Source organism: Tamandua tetradactyla, chromosome 6, assembly GCF_023851605.1.
Source record: "Tamandua tetradactyla isolate mTamTet1 chromosome 6, mTamTet1.pri, whole genome shotgun sequence".
Classification (NCBI taxonomy): Eukaryota; Metazoa; Chordata; class Mammalia; order Pilosa; family Myrmecophagidae; genus Tamandua; species Tamandua tetradactyla.
In genome coordinates this window covers 130,511,304-130,532,989 of record NC_135332.1, presented here as the reverse complement: position 1 = coordinate 130,532,989, position 21,686 = coordinate 130,511,304, and the positions used below count along the sequence as shown (strand labels likewise).

At 37.9% G+C, this 21,686-nt stretch overlaps 1 protein-coding gene across 18 annotated transcripts in view; it reads right to left on the bottom strand.

Annotated features, from left to right (window-relative positions):
* The window catches only part of CNBD1 (cyclic nucleotide binding domain containing 1), a 662,225-nt gene that overhangs the window by 593,724 nt on the left and 46,815 nt on the right, over window positions 1–21,686 (bottom strand). For all 18 annotated transcript variants that reach the window (XR_013178326.1, XR_013178325.1, XR_013178327.1 and 15 more), the window contains one exon: window positions 6,150–6,308. Coding sequence is in view for 15 of the 18 variants with exons in the window: in XM_077167149.1 (XP_077023264.1) it covers window positions 6,150–6,308 (159 nt within the window). In the remaining 3 variants the exon portion in view is untranslated. The remainder of the gene's footprint in view (window positions 1–6,149; window positions 6,309–21,686) is intronic.

Sequence of the window (21,686 nt, the reverse complement as noted above, 5' to 3'; positions counted from 1 at the left end):
GACTATGGCTATAATTACCAATTTGCAAAATAGAGAATGAATGCTTCAAAGAAGAGTTTTTGCATGTTAGAAGTTTGCAAGGATCTAATGAAGAAGAAAGGCCATTTGAGCCATATCACCACAGACTAATTTACTGCACAACAAACTCAGCATGGTATCTATCTTTGAAACTAAATTCCATGTAGGCCATGAAATAGAGAACAGAGTCACAAATCTGTTGAGGGCCACAAATGGATTTTGCATGTGCATTACAGACTATCAGCCAGACCAAGGCTCTCATCTCTTCCACCCAAACGAATTGTAGAATAAGGCTATCATGAGATCACTCTTGAGTATGAAGGGAATCAACTAAACCACTGTTTTCTAAGAATAAACGTTAAATGGATGAAAGAGGGAGACAAAGAAATAATTACCTTCCAAACTTTTAAAACCATAAAAGGAATTTGCAATCTTTCTTGAAGGAAAAAAGAAGGGACACATTATTCTGAGATAACAGGGATCTAGTCATACTCCAACAATGGTGACTATATAATAAAATATTTTTTAAAAAAACATATCAAAATATGTAAGACTCACTGGGAAAACTGAAGTTGACTATAACAAAGGGCCCATGATGGGACAAGTAATACACTTGGGGTTTTACATTTCTAACTTCATTTAGGCTTCACAGCAATAATGACCCTATAAAGTTAACCATTGTGTCCATTTTACAGACAAGTGAATTGAGTATCAAGAAGTAGAAATCTTCCCCAAATCATACAAAATCATTTCTTTAACACAAAAATTATTTTCTTCATTCAGTTTCAATTCTAACATCATAAACTATCACTAGTTCTGTCAGAACTCTAAATTATTTTCAGCATTCGCACCATTCTTTGTTAACCTGTGTTCCATTTTAGCTTCAAGTAAAGGCTTCCTTTTCTGGAAGAGAGGCCCCTCCCCCACTTCAGTTCTCCTCCAAAAGACTGTATTTCTAACAGACTGAATTAATAACCAACAAAGAATTTTTCTCTGATCAGCATATAGTTTGTAAATGTAAGTTGAGTCTACAATTCCTCATCTTGTATCTCTTTTCACCAGAGGACAACAGCGTAAAAGCCACACTGCATTTGGATTCAAACAGCCTGAATCTAAATAGCAAAATTCCTGATGTTCTTCCAGAGAGCGAGTCTTCTGAGTCGGTACTGAGTCGTGGCTTTGCATCATTGCTTCACTGAAACATAATGATCTTCAGATGCCTCATTCCCTCAAAGGAAACATCTTTAATTGGAGAAAGTAAATGAAAAAACAATTGGGGCAAGTTTTCTCAGAGGACCTTAAACTGCTTTTCACAGCTCATTTATAAGTTCTACTCATCTCCTACTCTTTCCAAAACCCCACAAGTACAGACACCCAAGTGTCGCTTTTTTCAGAAAGTAGTCATCTATAAAGAATCCAATTATTTTTGCCAAAGCAATTTGTAACTGCATTTTAAAATCCACTGCTGTAATAGGCAATGCAATCAAATGCAAATGTGTGAAGACATTGGATGATTTGTCCAGCATTCTTCTTTATGTTAGTGATCAAGTTGAGCAAAGAAACGAACTTGCTCGTAGGACTATCAATTCAGCCCTGCTAACGTCTCTTAAAAAGAAAAACAAAAATCACATCAAACTCCCCAAAACAGAACCCAGGCCACAATCATCTCTCACCCGGATGAGCTCCATAGCCTTCTGACAGATCTCTCTGCATCTCCTCTGCATAGATGACTTTCCTCATGTGACCCTTTACAGTGTAAAGCATAGTATTTCACTCTTGTGACCAATCACAGTAACATTGAAGTCCTTCCATACAAGGGTCCTGCAAGACCCTCTGTGATTGGTCCCCTGGCTACACTGCAGCTTATTTCCTACAACTCCTCCCCGCACTCATTTTCTTCTGCAATGCTGGCCTCCTACTCAATTTTTTGTTGCTTTTCCAATTTCTAAGGCATGTTTCCATCAAGGACTCTTTCACTTGTGTTTTCCTCTGCATGGATTGCACTTTCTCCAAAACAGTTGATTAGCACGTGCCCTCATTTTATTCAGTTTTCTTCTCAATTCAGATGCCTTCTCTGATCACTTCCAGCATTAGACTTTTTCCCCAGCGCTTATCACTAACTGACATATATGTTCATTATCTGTCTCATATTAGAATGCAAGCTCCGTGAGGGTAAAGACACGAGGTGGCCATCACTGTAGCCCCAAGACCAAGAATATTGCCAGAAACATATAACCTTATGTTGAATTAATTTATTAACAGATAAAAAATAAAATCAGTTGAAAAGAAAAGTCCAAGACATGCTTTAGCTCATAGTCGTTAAGGTTATTTAACCATGATCCATTTCTCTCCTCTTTCTCAGTTTTCCAAAGCTGCTATCACAAATAGCAAAAATTAGTTTGGCTTAAAAAAATGGAAATTTATTGACTTACAAACTTGAGTCAAAGAGAAGTCCAAAACTGAAGCATCAGCAAGGTAATGTTATCTCTCAAAGTCTGTAATATTCTGATGCTCATTGCTGGAGATCAAGCCCTGCTTCATATCCCATGACAGTATCCTCCCCTTTCCCTTCCAGGTTCTGTTGACTTCCAGCTTCTGGTTCCTACCAGCTGTGCCTTCCAGTTTCCTTCCCATTATAACAGTGCCAGTAATTCACTCTAAAACCCAACTCCATTCAGCAGGGTCACACCTTAATTTAAATTAACATTTTCAAGAGGTCCTAATATTACAGGGGGTCACACCCACAAGAATGGAGAGTAAGATCAAGAACATATCTAAACTGGGGTACATAATTCAATCTAACACACCCTGCATCTGAAACCTTTTTCTTTTGAAATTCATATAAACTTGATAAAACAGTTGGTTGTACCCTGGCCCCTCAGCATTTATCCAAGAGGTGGTACAAAAACAAAGAAGGGCATTCTGATTCCCTACCTTTGAAACTGAAGTATGACCCTAATAATGCAAAATCAAAAACAATTATAGCCGATTGATTCCAATTTTGTATCTTGAAGATATTTCCAGATTTGTTCTAGTTTATATCATCTCTAACACCTGGCTGTATTCTATCATTCTGGGAGCTACTCAATATTCTTCCAGATTCCTTTTTTTTTTTTCCTATAATTAACTAGAGTCAGCTTCATTTACTTAGAATCCAAAATCAAAACTTGTATACATTATAAGCTTGTATTCAATCTGATATCCCCTAAAATACAGAGTCTAATAGTAAATCTCTCAACTCTCTCTCAATCCCTTATCTCTCCTTTCCCCATCTTGTCTCCACACACTTTCCAATTACACGCTGTCCTATAGCTCAAATCCCTTCTCTTTCGTGGCCTCTCTCAGACCTGCATTTATTGTTTCAAAATCATATCCTTCCTCTTATCTAGTGCTGTTCATTCAGCGCTGCTGGCCTTAAGTACAAGTTCAGAAGCAATCAACCTGATTAAACCAAATCACAGCAATTTGGCGCTAGTCAACGGCTTCTTAATCTTGTAAGGTATGTTTGCATTTCTTTAAAAAGGGACTGTTACTCAAAGTGCATTTCTATTTCTTGAAATTTCAGGAAGGATGGCAAAGTAAGGAGTGTAAGGTAGCTATTTTTTAAAATATGGTAAATCACAACTCTGAAACAGCCCCTTAATCTGATCTTGGCTCAGAAGGGCTACAGATCTGATAACTTATCCATCAATAAACAGCTTTTAATGGAACTATTTCTGGGTTCTATATATAAAGCATACAATACCAGGGTAAAAGTGATCTACAGAGTCACAAAGAAAATTGATAGTGTAGCTAACATACTCTAAGGAAACAGAATATGGCAAAGACGATGGACTAGACAGGAACTTGATTAGGTAATATATGACTTCATTTTAACAGCAAGAGAGAGAGAGAAGGGTGGAGAGAATGGGAGACTTCTCTTTCCGGCGTTGAAGTAAGCAGTCATATTATCAGAGAGCCACCTGGCAAGGATCTAAAGGTCCTCTAGGGACCGAGAGCAGCCCTCAGCTGACCTCAGGGCTATAATCACAAGGAACTGAAGTTTGCCAACAATCACGTGAGCTTGCAAGAGGATCTCAAGCTCCAGAAAGGAATGTGAGCTAGCTGACATGTTGACTGAAGCTTTGTGAGAAATTGCACAGAGGTTCCGACTAATCCTTGCACAAAGAGATAATAGATATGTTATTTTAAGGGACTAAGATGGTGGTGATTTGTTAGATGGCAACAGAAAAGTAATACACTGGTGTCCTAAATTGATAAGAAGATAAAAAGCATGTTCTATAGAAGAACAAGCATAGATTGTGGATTTAGCACATATCTTTGCTCTTTTACATAATTAGATTACCATATTTACCTCAAAGTTGGATGTGAGGATTAAATCTGATATTTTATGTGAAGGACTTAAAGCTTTGTGTAAGTATTAAGCATCCCATAAAAGTGAGCCCGCCTCTCATTTACATTGATTATCCCATCCACTGGCTACAGTGAAGACCTGCCACATGAAGAAATACACCCAGCAGGGAGTCATCACAAGACAAGGCTTCGGGACTTCAGGGGCTCCTCTACCTACCCACGCATCTGTGGGTGGAAGTGAGGAGGTGAAGAAGTGTGGCCTGGAAATTGCCAGTCCCCATATCGATTGTCCAAGTATTTAGGGATGGTTATTAAGTGGGATCCATGGATGTCCTCATAAAAATCCAGCAGTAGCTTCTTTACCTATTCTCTCCTTTGTTGAGAGGGCCTCCCACCATGGTGCTTTCTCTTCACCTAAGTTCATTGCAAAGGTGGTACGAATCCCTTTACCCATTTGCAGTTACCAACCTGACATCAACCTAAATATAATCCTGGTATTCTGATACTTTGCCCAGAGAGCCACGACTGATCAGGAGTACCGGTTGCTGAGCTCCTCCTGCATCTTAGATCAGAACCTTTGCCATTTGGACACTGCTTATCTCCTTATACTTAGAGAGAGGGGGTTACCAATATTGAAAAATCCTTCAGTCCAGCTCAACCTAAAATCAGTATCAGTGAGTGATTCATGGATTTATGGGGACTCAAAATGTTGAATCAAATGTAATTTTAATCAATATCTTTTGTTTGATAGAATAAAAGTGGCTGCGGCTTCCTGTGGCTCCAATAACTTTCAGTGTTTTAGCTATTTTCTACCAAAGTATATTTTAAAAATATTCATTGAACACATTCTAGTTGGATTTCCTATTTTTACAGGTTACCAGTTTAATTATGCCCCTGTACAGATGGCAGCTAGGATTACTCCCTCTGCAACTCCCTCCTTTCACATGCTTTCCTATAAAGTAACTAGTATTTTCCATGTTTATTTTTTGTTATCAAAAATAACAGCATCACAAACCTGGCCATTCCCACATTTCCTAGAAGTTCTGGTTATATTTTCTTAAATTCTCAATCATAATTTTTAATAAAAGTGCCTATAGCAAAGAATTCTTAGTGTATTCCTCAAAACATAAATGTCAGATTTTTAATTACTCATTCCAAGCCACTGTCTTTCAGGTTCAATTCCATCCTTGACATTATTACACCCTTTAGTTTTGTTTTTGTTGTCAATCTCATTTCCAGTATCACATTTCCCATAGTCCCTTGCAACTTTAATTTTATTCACAGATCCAGCACCATCAGTGATAACCAGCCTCCACTCAGATTTAACCCACTCTTTCTCCTTCTGGCAATTAACATGATAATCACAGCCCAAATAGCTTCAGAAAATTAAAGGGAAATATAAGGTAAATTGATTCAAAGGCTCTGTGATGGGGAAGGCATCAGTTTAAATTCTGTGAAGAGTCAACAAGTAACCATAAGCTCATGAAAATCTTAAGCATTATTTTGACTAAAATTAGCACCTGTTTTGGTTGGGACTTAAAATTAAAATGATGTGCCACTAGTTCAGCAATATTTCCATTATAGGCCGTGAAGACTGGATTCATGGAGATTGTGTTCACCTAGAGACACGTCTCCAGGATTACCAGCTCATGTGAAATGACCACTAGTTTTAGGTTATAACTCAAACACACCTAGTTGCAAATAACTAGCTTTTTAAAACACTAGAATTCTTCAAAATAATTATTTGGCTAAAAGAAATAATACATAAAAATACTTACAATTTCTTTAGGATAGCTAGGAATTCTGTTAACTTCTCTTCGAATACTTTCGGTCCATATAAAGTATGGTCACCATGTGCTTTTTTCACATGGACAGCTATATTGTGAGAGTCATCGGGTTGTTGGGGTTGGCTTTCTCCTGTGTCTTCTGTAGGTTTTCTGAATAAGGAAACATGAAACATTTAATGGTGCTCTACATTGTACAAAATTATTTATATGACTTTGTACTTCATTGCCAAGAGTAGCAATGGAGTTGGAGATAATTTGTCAATTTAATAACATATTACTTTTCCTTGCCTTAGAATTGTTGCATCATTAGTAGTGGCGTTATAAATGTCATTCTGGTGATAACCTAAAAATCAGCATTTATAAAATATTTTCAACATACAGAATTTGATTAAATGTGTTATAGCTGCCTTAAACAATAACACTGCTTATATTATATTAGCTTACATAATAAAGGGAAATATTTTAACTCAATGGCTTGCATCCTTCTCTTTATACCTATACACTTGTTTTTTAGCACCATGATAAAAGTAGTTTTTTTTAAAACCTTTGTTTCCCCTTGATGAACTGTGAATTTATCGAAGGCAACCACCATACTTTATTCTTGTGCCATGGTATATTAGACGCCTAAGTTCCAGAGAGATAGATGAATGAATGACAATTTCCTATCCATTTCCCAGCACTAAACATTCCTATTAGGTACCTGAAAACCTAAGGGCAAGAAATCTAACAAATGTAGTCCATCTTTAAGAAAAAAAAAGTGGAGGAGATTATAAAAACCCAGAAGGTCATAGATTATTTAATTATATACATAGGAAGATAAAACCATGAAGTTAAATTATGATAAATATAATATAGAACTAGCAAACTATCAAATTAACATCTAACGTTCATTGATGTTAGTAAATCATAGTAATTTGTTGATTACTCTGCTAAACATCTTACACAATTATCTTATTGTGTATATCCATGTGAAATAACAAAATTATCTCCTGTGTCAGTTTGAAAAAGCCATGTTTTAATCCTGATCCATTTTGTGTAGGCTGCTGTTTCTTTTAATTCCTATTCAGCACTATAAATTAGAAACATGATTAGATTATCTCCACAGAGATGTGTCTCGCCCGATTGTGGATATTAACCTTTGATTAGAGTTAGATGTGACTCTAGCCATTCCTGGTGGCTCTTAGGATTGGTTTACTGGAATCCTTTAAAAGAAGGAACCATTTTGGAGAGAGCCAGGAGAACCACCAGCACCCATGCAGCCAGACACCTTTGGAGATGAAGAAGGAAAATGCCCCTGGGGGAGCTTCATGAAACAAGAAGCCTGGAGAGAAAGCTAGTAGGTGCCTCCCTGTTCACCACGGGCATATGACGTTCAGTGAAACCCTGAACGTCATATGCCTTCTTGAACAAAGGTATCTTTCCCTGGATGCCTTAGATTGGATATTTCTGTATCCTTGCTTTAATTTGGACATTTTCACGGCTTTAGAACTGTAAACTTGCAACTTAATAAATTCCTTTTTAAAAGCTATTCTGTTTCTGGTATATCTCATTCCAGCAGCTAGCAAACTAGAGCATCCTCTATTTATAAGATGAAGAAATAGCAACTTAAAAAAGTTTATATAACTTTGCTAACCTCTCTACTATTACCAGTACAGATAGAAGAAGTTTTCTTTCTGTTTTTGTTTTTTAGTTTACCTAAATTTCACAAAATATTAAAGCTGGATAGTAAAACTTACTTATCTGATAGTATATTAGAGAGAATATAAAAATACTCTAGCATAATTTATTTACAAAAGAAGTAACATTAAAAGTGGTAATCCATTTCCCCTTCCATGACCCTCACATAACTTCAGCCATTCCACCCATAGAGACCTAGGACCCCACAAAAAACTCTAGTCCCTAGTTACTCCTCTAATTAGTAATTAGTAGTAAATATAGTAAATTCAACAATGGCAAGAATTCAGATAGAAAACTATTGGCTACTTCTTCCACCCAGGACTGATTCTTAAATGCAGATGGACCAGTGTACTCATCTTTTGAAGACGAGGCAGTCCATGAACAGAGAGTAGATAAAACAGACTGCTGCATTACAGAAACGTAGAAGTTTAGTTAGCTAGCCATGGATTAAGCATTCTCTAGACCCAAGTTCCTCATAGGTACTAAGGCATCAATGAATCAGAAGATTCCTCGAGTTCCTGCCTTAATCCTGGAAACAGGCAACCAAAGGATTCAGAATCATCCCCAATGATATTTAAGCCATTGTGGGCTCTGTCACCAGGAGATACCAAACTACCATCAGGAACAGTAACAAATGGTTAGATGGCCATACACATTGAGTCATTAATTAATTGATTAAGTGGTATCCTTTGGTCTTCAGGAAAGCTAAGAAGGAAAGAGAAGCAGCCACCAAACACATTGATAATGGGACCCATTATCTGATTATCATCAGATAATGGGACCTCAGACTCCTGGGCCATTTGCATCACGCTCAGCCATTTCCTACAGGGGCCTCTATTTATAGGGCTGCCATGGGCTTAGGACTGGAAACAGATAAAGCAGATGTCTTCGTTTTCAATAAAATAGTATGATGTACTGTAAATATATAGTATTTATATAGTAAAATTAGTAAACACAATATACATAGTCTAAAATCTTCAGCTATCAAATGCCTAGTCATACTTTGAGAGGCGAATAAATAACTGGGCAAGCAGGCACAGATAGCAGACAGCTTCAGGAAAGCCATGTATGTGAGCCAAGTCTTTTCTGGGAGTTGTGCTGGTGATTTCAGACTTCTGCAAACTTCTGTATTTCATCGTTTACTGTTACATGATAGGGATTAGCAGAACTACCAAGCAAAACAAGCAAAAAAAACACAAAATTTGCTATGCATGGTCTCATTTTGCCCTCTAACATTGCTGTAAAGTAAGCATTAGTATCCCATTTTTCAGATGCAGAGACTGAGTCAAAGTTTGTTGTAATTTTCTTAAGACAACACGGTTGCCAAATCACAGAGCTGAAATTCAAACTCAGACCTGACTAAATCCAAAGCCCATAATGACACATTGTTTTCTGTGTATTCTGGTGTTATATTTTTCCTTTACTAGTCCCTCAAATCTTTCTTTAAATTCCCTCTACTTTCTTGCAAGTCCATATAGAGTTTACTAGGTAATAGTTAAGGCCTGAGTACTTTGTTGGATCCTTCCTTAAGATGGTTGGTAGAGGATTCTTCAATCGTATTTTTAGAAATTAAAATTAGCCTGACTCATAAAAATACAAATTAAACACAGTCATTTTAAGTACACTAAATTAACTCTTTCTGTTGAGTTGGTTTAATTACTACTCATGTCAAACAAGAGACATAAAGATGGGGAAATTCCCACCCTCAGGATATAAGATGGCAAATTTCAGACCTTGTCTTGTACTGATCAAAAGAGTGTTAACTTTGTCCCATGCATTGTCAGACATATCCAAGTTAAAACTGAGGTTTAAAGGTAAGTTCTACTACAGACTCTTAACAGTCGATGTTGGAGCCTGTTCTCTCTTGTAATATCAGAGAGAATATTTTAAGGATAGACAGAGGTAAGCAGTATTACCCTGGTTTCTACTAAATTTATGTCCCTGCCAAACTCAAAGCCTTATTTCCAAAAAGCAATAGAAAATGCACAGTTAAAGATGAGCAGTTGGACTTCTGTAATATTCTTTAGAATAAAGTAGCAATCCATTTTCCAGAATACATGGTGATCAATAAAAACATGTAAGAAGGTCAATTTGTTCAGAGAAAATTATTACACAGACTTATTTCCTAATGATTAAAGGGAAAGCTCAAATTTAAAAAAGAAAAAAGTTTGGATGACTTAAGAAACCCTTAATATAGCAATATAGTGATTATTCACAAAATTATAATCAAATACCAAGTTCTGTCTTCACTTATAACTAATTTCCCTCCATTTACAATTCAATTCAAGCATTTTACTGAACTACTAACACAGGAAAAGGAGCATTCACTGTGTTCACTATCTCAACTCCCAGGTTGAATCATTTCCGATTTTCCACTTTAACCACCCTACTTTTTCCACCCACAGAGCACTGCTGAATTAGTCACACACCTGGGGGATTACAGACCTACATTATCTAATTTTAACTGATCCTTGATTTTGTTCAGTGTTCTTAAATTAGCTGTTTGTTGAGCTCACCTCACCTCACACTCACCTCTACAACTTTCATCTCATCCCGTTTCCACTTTCTATAGACAGCTTTGCCACAGTGCTACTGTTCCCCTTGTTTTTTCTTCAAGAAAGAGTGGGCCAGAAATTCTGCTTGTTTCTGCTTCCTTGCAAACAACTGGACTTCTATATCCTCCACCTTTCTGAAGTCAACTCTGACCTTGCTCAAATCCAGCTGCTTTCTCAATCTATACACTACCTGACTTCCGTACAGGAATTGATGATGCTAAATGATTTTTGAGAAATACAATTCTAACCATTCATCTATATTGTAATTTCAACATGATTTATTTTTACTTTATTGAAGAAGGGCATTAAATGCAGAGAAAATGTGGCCTGTGAATTCTCAGAATTGCCCTTTATGATTTTAGGTAACCCCATGAAATAGATCTTAGCCTCATAAAGCTAAGCTACCTAATAAAAGGGCTACCTAATTTTGAAGAGTAGAAAGGCAAATTTGGGAAGAAAGAGGGGCAAATTTCCTGCTAACAATAGTGAACAATCTGGAGGATTGTTACAACTATATCCTTTTGAATGACAGAATTGACTCTCTGAATCAAAGATGGGCTTTTCCTACTTAGTTACAGATGATATTTGGTTAATGGAATTAATAAGGCATGACAGAAGCATTTACGTTACTTCTTCAGATTAACTCATACTCTCCCCAGATCCACTAGCTATCTCTTCACTAACTGCTTCACAGTTTCCGATCAGAGGGATACTGGGCAAGAATTTTATGCAACACCAATGATGTCAGTTGAGATTTACTGGTGCGTAAGCTCTAATAAGTTTCCATGAAAGTCTATAAAAGTGCAGGCTATACCTGAGATGTCAGCAAGTCACCAAGATATTACCTGCTGATGTCACTTCAGTTGCTGGCCTTCTTTCTTAAAAGTTCTCTTTAATCCTTCTTAAAAGTTCTCTTGTTTGTCCAGATGTGAAACTCAGTCCTTTCACATAGTTCCTCAACAAAGCAAAACTCAACTAAACCAACCATTAAGAGTGTTTTAAGTATAGTAGAGTTTACCAAGCATTAGGGCTATCCTAAAGAGATATTTCACAAATGACACAGCGCTCTTGAAATCCATTAACAGCTGCTCTTAAATGTCCTCACCCCATCCTCAGCATCAGTGGTTTCTCCTCACTCTGTGCACACTGTTCTCCTACTATTTCCTGACTCTCCTCACTTCTTTCCTGTCCCTTTTTTGGCTCTGCCTTTCCTTATTCCTGGGATGCTCTGCAAACTCCATATTAGAATACTTCTATCAGGCAGAACAATTTAACCGTTCTCAGCACCTACTCCCAGACTCTTTTAACCAAACCCATCAGTAAGGAAACATAACAGAAAAGCTTTCCTTCACTCTACCATGCCTCGGTGATAACAGTATTCATAAATAGCATTATTTTACACTTGAAACTTTCTTGAAACAGCCCATTTTTTATGCAAGGAAATCCCATGTGTGTAGGTAGCATCCATAAATTATGAACACTTTGCTACAATATTACCCAGGCCATCCAGGATTTCATTTTTATACTATAATTTGGGCTGCAAACAATAACAACCGACATGGCTAAAGCAATTAGTTACATCTCTGCATCCTTCCCTGCTCCTCTCTTCACAGAATTCCCCAACCCCATTGTGGCTCATCAGAACTAGCATGACCGTCTCATTTCTCTCCTACCTTTTTTTTTTGCCTCCTCCCCCAACCACCTCCCTCATATTCATTCCTGCAAGAGAGATCATTTAAAGGTTATGAAAATAATTTTTTCAATGAATTTCTGGTGACAGCTACTAAATTGAATGATTAGATAGTTTCCCCAGTGTGTTAGTTTGCAAGTTGCCAAAATGCAATATACCAGAACAGGCACGGCTTTTAAAAAAGAGGAATTTAACAAGTTATAAGTTTACAGTTCTAAGAAAGTGCAAGTGTTCAAATTAAGGCACCAACAAGAGGTTACCTTCACTCAAGAAAAGCTGATGTGTCTGGAACACCTCTGTCAGCTGGGAAGTCACACAGCTGGCATCTGCTGGCCCTTTGCTCCTAGGCTCCATTGCTCTCAGCCTCTGTTCCTCACTTTGCTTCTCTGGGGCTGGCTTTCATCTCTTGGCTTCCCTTGGCTCTCTCCAGGTTTTGGTTTGCTTAATATCTCATAGTAACATCTGCTGGGCTCCAGGCATTTCCAAACATCGTGTCTCTGTTCTCCATGTGTCCGCATCTGTGTCAGCTGTCCTATGAAGTTTCTGTAGGTTCTGAGGCTTCTGGTCATTTCTGTACACTCTCTCATTTTCTGAGATTTCTCCAAAACATTCCAGTATTTAATTCCATTTACTGGAATCAAAGGATTCCAGTAATTTAATCAAGACCCACCTGGAGTGGATGGAGTCACCTCTCAATCGAATCAAAAGGTCAAATCCACAATTGGGCGCATCACATCTCCATGGAGATAATCTAATCAAAGCTTCTACATATGATCTTGAATCAGGATTAAAAGCAAAAACTGTCCCTACAAGATTCTATCAAAATTAAAACATGCTTTTTCTGGAGTACACAATATTTTCAAACCAGGACATTTCATCTTCTAGACCACTGGACTCCAAAAAAGACATGTTTATTTTTTTCCATATTCAAAATATATTCACTCCATCACAAAAGTCTTAAACAATTTCAGCAACAATACAAATACATTACAAAGATATATCCAGGAAAAAATTTCCTCAAAGTCAGTTATAAAACCAGTAAAAAATCTTATCAAAGTCAGTTATAGGCATGGTCTGTTCTAAGGCAAAAAAATTCTCCCTCTACCTGTGGACCTGTAAAGCTCAGAACAAGTTATCTGCTGCCAATATACAAAGAAGGGACTGTTGTAGGATGTATATTCCCATTTCCATAGGGAGAAATAAAAATGTGAACAGGGGTCACTGGACCCATACAGCTTTGAAAACTTGCAGGGCAAACTCCATTCAAGTCTGGGTATCCTTTATACTCATGGCTTTGGAAAGAGGCCGTCTCAGCCTTTCAAAGGGCCTACGCAGTGGCCCAGTGGTTGCAATCTTGGGGGACATTGGTGAGACCATCTTTTCCTTGGCTCTACCCTCTTCACGTTTTGGCCTGCACCCAAGATCTCTGCTATCTCTGGGGAACATGCTTAACCTCTCCAGAATAATGTGGTGGAAGCCAGGCTCCCTCTAATCCTCAACTAATGTGCCCCAACCTCTCCAACGCCTGGGACACAACTCTTCCTGAGCAGCCAGGTGGAAGGCCCACCTTGTGCCTTCAGGGCAAACTCACCCTCTCCAAGTGCTTTGGCAGGTCCACTCTCCTGGGCCAAGGTTTCTTGGCTTCAGACCTTAGCTTCCATGATTCTGTCTCCAAAGACATTTTTTCCTTTGTTTTGTCCCTTTTATGTTCCTTTTAGTCCAGACTGGTAGTAGTTCCATTTATACAGATCCCACAACACTCTTTTTGGTTTTCTATGAGGTAGCCTGGGATCATGTCCATCAGACAAAGGGACTTTACACAAATCCTTTCTGGATAACTCCATCTCCATTCCTTCCTCATCCTGTAATTATTGACTACTTCCATGCTTGCATAAATCCTCATGTGGGGCCCTGTTCACTGGGATCTCACTTTCAGGAAACCCAGAATTTTCCAGAATACACAATTTCTGTTTTCTTTGTACCCAAGTTCAGTTCTCAACTTAACTCTTTCCTCTCACATTTTATTATAAGCTTCAAGGAGCAGCCAGACTGCGGTTTCCACATTTAGTTTGGAAATTTCTTCTGCTAAATATCCAAGTTCATCACCCTCAAATTCTGCTCTCCATCTACAAAGAATGCCTTCCTTCCAGTTTGGAACAAAAAGTTCATTTCTGTCTAAAGCCTCATCAGAGGCATTTTTAGAGTCCACATTTCTACCAACAGTCTCTTCAAAGCATTCTGGACTCCCTCTATCAAGCGTCTCACAACTCTTCCAGAATATCCCTTTATCCATTTAAAAAGCTGTTCCAACATGTTTGGTATTTGCAAGCCACAGCAGCCTCCCTCTTCTCTAGTACCAAAATCTTCAGCAGTTTGCAAGCTGCCAGAATGCAACATACTAGAATGGAAAGGCTTTACAAAAGAGCAATTTCATAAGTTGCAACTTTACAGTTCTAAGGAAGTGAAAGTGTCCAAATGAGGAACCACAGGAGTTTACCTTCACTCAAGAAAGGTCGATGGGTCAGGAACACCTCTGACAGCTGGAAAGTCACGTGACTGGCATTTGCTGGTCCCTTGCTCCTGGGCTCCGTTGCCTTCGACCTCTGTTCCTGTGGGGTTTCCACACTTTACTGCTCCATCTCTTGGCTTCCCTTAGATCTCTCTAGGTTCTGACTTGCTTAACATCTCATGGCAACGTCTGCTGGGCTCCAAGCATCTTCAGATATCCATGTTTCTGTTCTCCATGTGTCCACATCTGTGTCAGCTCTGCTGTGAAGTGTCTGTCAGCTCTGAGGCTCCTGTCATCTCTGTAGGCTGTCATTTTCTGAGATTTCTCCAAAATCTCAGTAAAAGGATTCCAGTAAAATAATTGTGGTAGTTAGGTTCAGGTGTCAACTTGACCAGGTTTTGATGGTGCCTAGTTCTGTTGTTGCAGACTTTAATCATTAGCATGTGAAACTCATCTTTGGCTGATTAACTCTGCAGTCTGTTAAGGGGAGTGCCTTCCGCAATGAGCAATGTTTAATTTAATTTGCTGGAGGCTTCAAAGAGAGAGTTCAGAAGCGAGCTCAGTGCAGAAGAGCACAAGCAGCTCAGCATACCCTCATGTCAGTATACGCAGCTCAGCTCGGACATTTGGAGCTGTGAAAGGAATCGCCCCAGGGAAGGCTGTTGGAACCCAGAAGCCAGAAGAAAAGGTCAGCAGATCCCTTCCCATGTAATAGAGAACTTCAGATGAAAGTTAGTTGCCTTTCCTCTGAAGAACTATAAATTTTTAACTAAATAAATCCCCTTTTATTAAAAGCCAATCTATCTCTGGTTTGTTGCATTCTGATAGCTTTGGCAGACGGAAACATTAATCAAGACCCACCTGGAATGGATGGAGTCACATCTTCATCTAATCAAAAGGTCACACCCACAATTGAGCATGTCACATCTCTGTGGAGATAATCTAATCAAAAGTTTCCAACCTACAGTATTGAATCAAGATTAAAATAAATGACTGCTCCCACAAGATTGGATCAGGATTAAAACATGGCTTTTCTAGGGGCCATAATACTTTCATACCAGCACAACCACCATTTGCAAAATCAGCACTATTAAGAATATCACATGCAGTTCTCTTTGTCTCAGATACTCTTTCCTTTCTTCTCCTGGCCAACTTTTACTTAGCATTCAACTTGAGCATCCCTTCCTCAGGAAAACTATCCCTGATCTTCCAGGGCATGGTTTGCCACCAATGTAAGCATTTGCAGTGTAATCTCCTGCCCCCCACCTTGTAGACCCCTTTCTGACATCCACTATACTGCACTTGTCACCACTTACTCAGCTTGTCATCACCACCAGGCTGTACACTCTGAGTAAGGGTCATGGCTGACTTGTGCCTAGCATACAGTCGGTGCTCAGTATATACTGTTTGGATGAATAAATAAATGATATAGTATTATTGTGAGGTTTCTTTCCAGGTAATATAAACTTTTACTTTCCTTTTTAGAATAAATCAGTGAAGCAGAATTAGTATAGTTCTGACATTTAAATAACACAGGGATCATCTCATTCAACAGACCTCAGAACTACAGAAACAATGTGGGTTTTATAATCATAACAAGGACAGTTCCATTTGTTCTAATGCTGAATACATATTTTTCAAATAGCCTATGGTTTAAACACTTCTTAATTATTCTGAGGCCAAGTCCAAGCTAGCATGAAATAAGCACTGCTTAGGCATGGCTGTACTGGATCAGTAATTTTAACAAAGCTAGGGAAAGAAATTGAGTCTAAAATTCAAAAGCAAAATACAAATTAAAAGGCAATTTTAAAGAGAAATTTTCTTTTAAAATCAGTCCATCAAAATCCATTTGCTCTAGGTTTTGAGTTGCTTTCTCTCCAATTAACTGTCTTTATTTTTCAACATTTTCTGTACTTGCACTTTTAAAGAGAATTTATAATATTTCTAGGCAGAATGTGCATCGTACCAAATGACTATTTTACAATGTTTGGAGGAACAAATATAAATTACAGAGAATTTTCACATCATTTATAACCCAGTTTTGTGTTAGTACTGCTTTTAGATCTAGAAGTAAAATTCTGAGCCTCAATTAAAGCAGCTGGAATACCCTAGGGTCGTTAGAATTGAGAATCCAATCTTAGAGCAGCTATCCTTTGTACAAAACATACTTTGACAGCTCTGGAGTTACTAGTGATTTGGTTGACTGAACATGCAAGCTTCTGGACCCCTGAGAAACATACCCAGCAGACTTCTTCCAATCAGGCTGCCTTTGCACATTGGAGGACCCTTTAGTGAGACCCTGGTTCTTGTGGAAGGGGGAACCATACCATGTACATAGCGCCAAAATTCTGCTTATCCCAGGTCAAATTATCTAATTTGTAGGTTGTGTAACACAAACTAGAAGAAAATGACTGTCTTAGCTTGACAACTAAAACAATTATCACCTAATGGATTGGCTTAAGAGCAGAAACATATTGGCTCATGGCCTTAAAGGCTCTTCCGACCAGCCAGTAATGATTGAGCTCCTTGGCTTTCTCAACACATGGTGGAGTCTTCTCCCTTCTCTTCCCAGTCTGTTGCCTTCCAACTTCGGGCTCCTTCCCATGACTTTCTCTCTTACTAGGCCTAAATTTCTTCTGCTTAAAAAGGACTCCAGGAATCTGGATTAAGACCCAAACTCACTCATTTGAGCCACATCTTAACTAAAAACCACATCCATAAGACATCCTATTTATAATGGGTCCATACCTACAGGAAAATGGATTAAAATTAAGTACATATATAAATTGGGGCACATAATTCAGTCTGCCATGATGACTTTACAAAATAATAGCATTAGCTGAATAAATTATAAGCTTGGAAAAGATTTCTAGCCATAACAAATTAGTCCTTCCTTTCTTTTACTGAATTAATCCCATATCTAATTAAAATAGAAGTTTTCAAAGTAATAGATATTGGCTGGACTTTGTTAAAAGGTCCTGAGTAAAATGATACCAAAGTAACTCCAAACTGCCATGCTTTGCATAATAAGTGCAACATGTGATTTGCTGCTAAAGGAAGTACTTTATGAATTATGAGCATACACAGCTTTTTAGTTTAACCCATTAAAATAAGCCCAACATGAATACATTAATAGTTTAAAATGTGGGCTAAATTTTCCCAATAGGAAAGTAACAGTTTAGTGATATGCTTCCACATTCTGAAAGGGGGAGAAAAAAAAAGCACCAAATAGTAACCTCTAGACTTGCTCCTCAAACTGTGGTCCATGGACAAGCAACATCAGACATAGCATTAGATGGGAGCTTTTTATAATTTCAGAACTACAGGTCCCACCCCAGACCTTCTGACTCAGAAGCTGCATGTTAGTAGGATCCCAGTGGATTTGTACAAAGTTTACAAAGCACTAGTCTGGAGATTATTGAAAGTAGAACCAACTTTCTGCCTTGACTGCCAAATAATGCTACCTCTATAAATATGTAACAGTCTTTTAAGTAACGATTCTCATGAAGAAAATTTTGTTACTGTCTTCCATATTATATACCCTTTTGGAACACAATACAAATGAATGATATATGTATTTGCATTATTTGCTTTTATCATTCTGTCTTCTATAGTCAGGATTATCTCTCTGCTGAAGGCATAAGGGGGATTGTTTACTTTTTACAATTTTACTTTATGAAGTTTTTCTTTGTACAGGTTCCTCATTTGATTGTTTTTCTTCAAAATAAAAGTTATGACAGATACCATGCTAGCTGTTCCACAACTACTAGCTGTCCTGAGATGTGAGCATTTAGAACATGTTTTATCGACAGAGGAACCTCTGCAGCTTCTCGTTATTAAAGGGTATTTCACTCCAACACCTCTTCATGTAGACACAGTTCTAATAATTTAATATCTAAATAGATTAGTAGGATGGAAAGTTTATTGAAACACCAAAATGTGCAAAGATGACATTATTTGTATTTATTTTCTATAGGGAATCTAAAACTTCTTATAAGAACACAGCTCCCTTTTCCCTCATACCAAGTAATGGTGTGTCTCAGTCTCATCAGATTGAAACAGTTTGATTAGAAGAGCTTTGTTTCTGTTGAGCAAATTAATGCTCAGTCTTCCCAATTTCCAAAGCTTTCTAAACTCTTCAAACACTCGATTTGGGTGCATGCTGGGCGAGGGTGCGGTTGCTACATCACTGTGGGTAGAGGGAGGAACTCCTCTTCCCTCTGAGCTGCCAGAGAGAAGTGTTCCTGCTGCCACGTGGCTGATGGGTCTGCTCTGGCCCGTGGACCGGCACCTCCTGAGGGATGGCTGAATTCATCTGCAACATCATCCACCGTTGCTGCCCACCATCTCTTAGGGCCATCCAGATTCTTTCCTTCGCGGCCTGCTCCTCCCCTCTCCTGGGTCCTAAAAGCCTATCAGTCCTATCAGTATTTCATTCTCGCCGGAAATTCCGGACCCCCTACATACCAGGCAGAGGCTCGTTAGAACCAAAGGCATTATTTCACTAGACATCTTTGTCCACCAGTGCTGTGCTGTTATTCTCACCTCATGTTTGGGCAGCAACTCTCCTCCTGGCTGCACATAAGAATCACGTAGGGAATTTTTTTTTAATTATTGAGAACTTGGCTTCACCCAGAGTTTCCAATTTAAACTGTATGGGGTTAATGGGCACCGAGCATCAACAATTTGGAAAGCTCTCCAATGATTGTGATGAGCAGCCAGAGTTGATTATCACTGTCCTAGAAGATGCTAGCTTCCCCAATACCCGTCCAGGGGGTTCTACATCCTCATACCCCCACTGTGAGCTTCATAGCAGGGATGGGGATGGGGGTACAGGAACAATCCTCAATCCCTAATAGTGACTCTCTTCACTTTCTCTTTCCCATATGCTCCCAGTCTGTATCTTCCTCCTTCCCAAAGTATTATTTGTCCTGCCATTTTCTCTGAGATCATGTGGCAGATGAGTTGCAGGGAGGGAAATGGTCATACTGTTAAGGGAAGACATATCAAAATATAATAGCAAAATATCATCTTCCTTATACATATGTCTCCCTAAAGTATTTGTAATTTCAAATAGAAAATGGAACCTTAAATAAATGGAGCTAAAAGGAATCTCAAATGTCATCTAACCAAAGCATTTCATTGTAATATAAGGTAACTGATGTCAATAGATTGACTTCCCCCAAAGCCATATAGTGAGTGGCAAATTAGACATTATAAATGAAGATACTGCACTTTCAATTAATGCACTTTGAATTATTAGATGAATTCTAGTACTGATCAGAATTTCCAAAAAGTTCTTATACATCTTGCCTGGGAATGTGCTGTATGTAGACTTACCATTACAATTTCTTCCTGTACTAGGTTTGGTTTTGGTATGCTGAATGGTGCGGGTCATGTTTCACTGTTTTTCCGTGTGACTATCCCTTTACTGCAGCACATTTGTCGAAATTTGGGGGGTGGGGAGAGGGGGGGAAGTGTAGGGGCCAGGAATCAAACCTGGTCTCTTGCAGGGCAGGAGAGAATTCAACCACTGACATACCCTTGCTCCCCTGTACTAGGTTTTTTTTTTTACATGGGTAGGCACCCAGAATCGAACCCGGGTCCTCTGGCATGGCAGGCAAGCATTCCTACCTGCTGAGCCACCGTGGCCGGCCCTGTAGTAGGTTTTTATAGTTCTGAGTTAAGCATCTTCCTTCTGTACGATAATATGTGAGGCTCATTCAAGAACTGAATTCACATTAATCACTAATTCTGCTTTTCTTCCCTTCTTTACCCATGTCTACCTCAGATGAAACCACTCAATTTTATGAGGCCTACAACTTGAGGAATGTGTAGGAGAGGCAGCAATCATTCAGGTATTTCTTATCACTTTTGCTCACTTCTAGGCTTTACAAAGCATGATTTCTTCGTGGGATACGATACATCTGACATTTTAGTTTAATATTTTCTGCAGGTTTTTAAATTTAATTTTAATTGCTTTAGTGAATCACATGAATCTTTAAAAAGAAATATATTTACTAATTATTCAGGTATATAGATGGTTAGCTAAATTGTCTGCTTCTGTCACATTGCTTTGGTTCATACCCTCTTTTAAAAGGAATTCCCCTCATTGCCCAGCCGTGCCTTGCTTAACATTGCCAACTAGGGAAATACATTTGTTCCTGACAGCAATATGTCTTAGAATATATTCTTAAAGTTAGTCTGAATTTTTAAAGCCATTTAATTTTTTATGCTTACCATTTTTTTCTTGAACTAAAATAACCAAAAACTCATAACATTTTTATCAAAGTCTAATAAGATCATAAAACATATAGCCTTCCTTGTAAATTTTTAATTCCTTCCTCCCCCACCAAAAATTCAAAACGTATTTTGAATAAACACATCTTTAACATAGATGTCCAAAATTATGTAGACGCTTATTATTTGTTTCCTTGGTTACTATCATTTCTTTACATTTTTTTTCTCCATAAATGAACTTGCCTAAACATGCATCAACTGAAAGTCTTTTGTCTTTCTTGCGTTTAAAAAAAGGTGGCTATTGAATCTGTAAATCTGTTGCACCAAACAATTTTCCTTATATAAGACGCCTCCCGCTTTCTGCACAAGCATTTGAATCACATGCATTAAATCCCTATTTGAAAATTATAGTACTGGATATAACAAAGTTTACAAAGTGCAAAATTAAGTAAATTCAAAGGCAAACAGAGATTGAACTGTAGTTTACATCCTACCGATAGGTGAATTTTTTTAAATACAGAAAATTACAATTGCATTTCAGAAATGAAACTGCTAACCAAATCACTTTTATAACTACCTTATTTTTAAGGACTAATAGCTATAGTCCTCATAATATCAACAGACTTTATATTTCTAAGGTTCGTAGAGCCCATTAAAAAGTAAATGAAAAAATGAAGAAAGTAAAAAGAAAAAGTAAATGAAAATACCAATAGAGTAAAATTTTATTTATTTATTTATTTTTTTGGAAATCACTTCCTTTCTTTTATTTTATTTTATTTTTTTTATTAATTAACGGAAAAAAAGAAATTAACCCAACATTTAGAAATCATACCATTCTACATATGCAATCAATAATT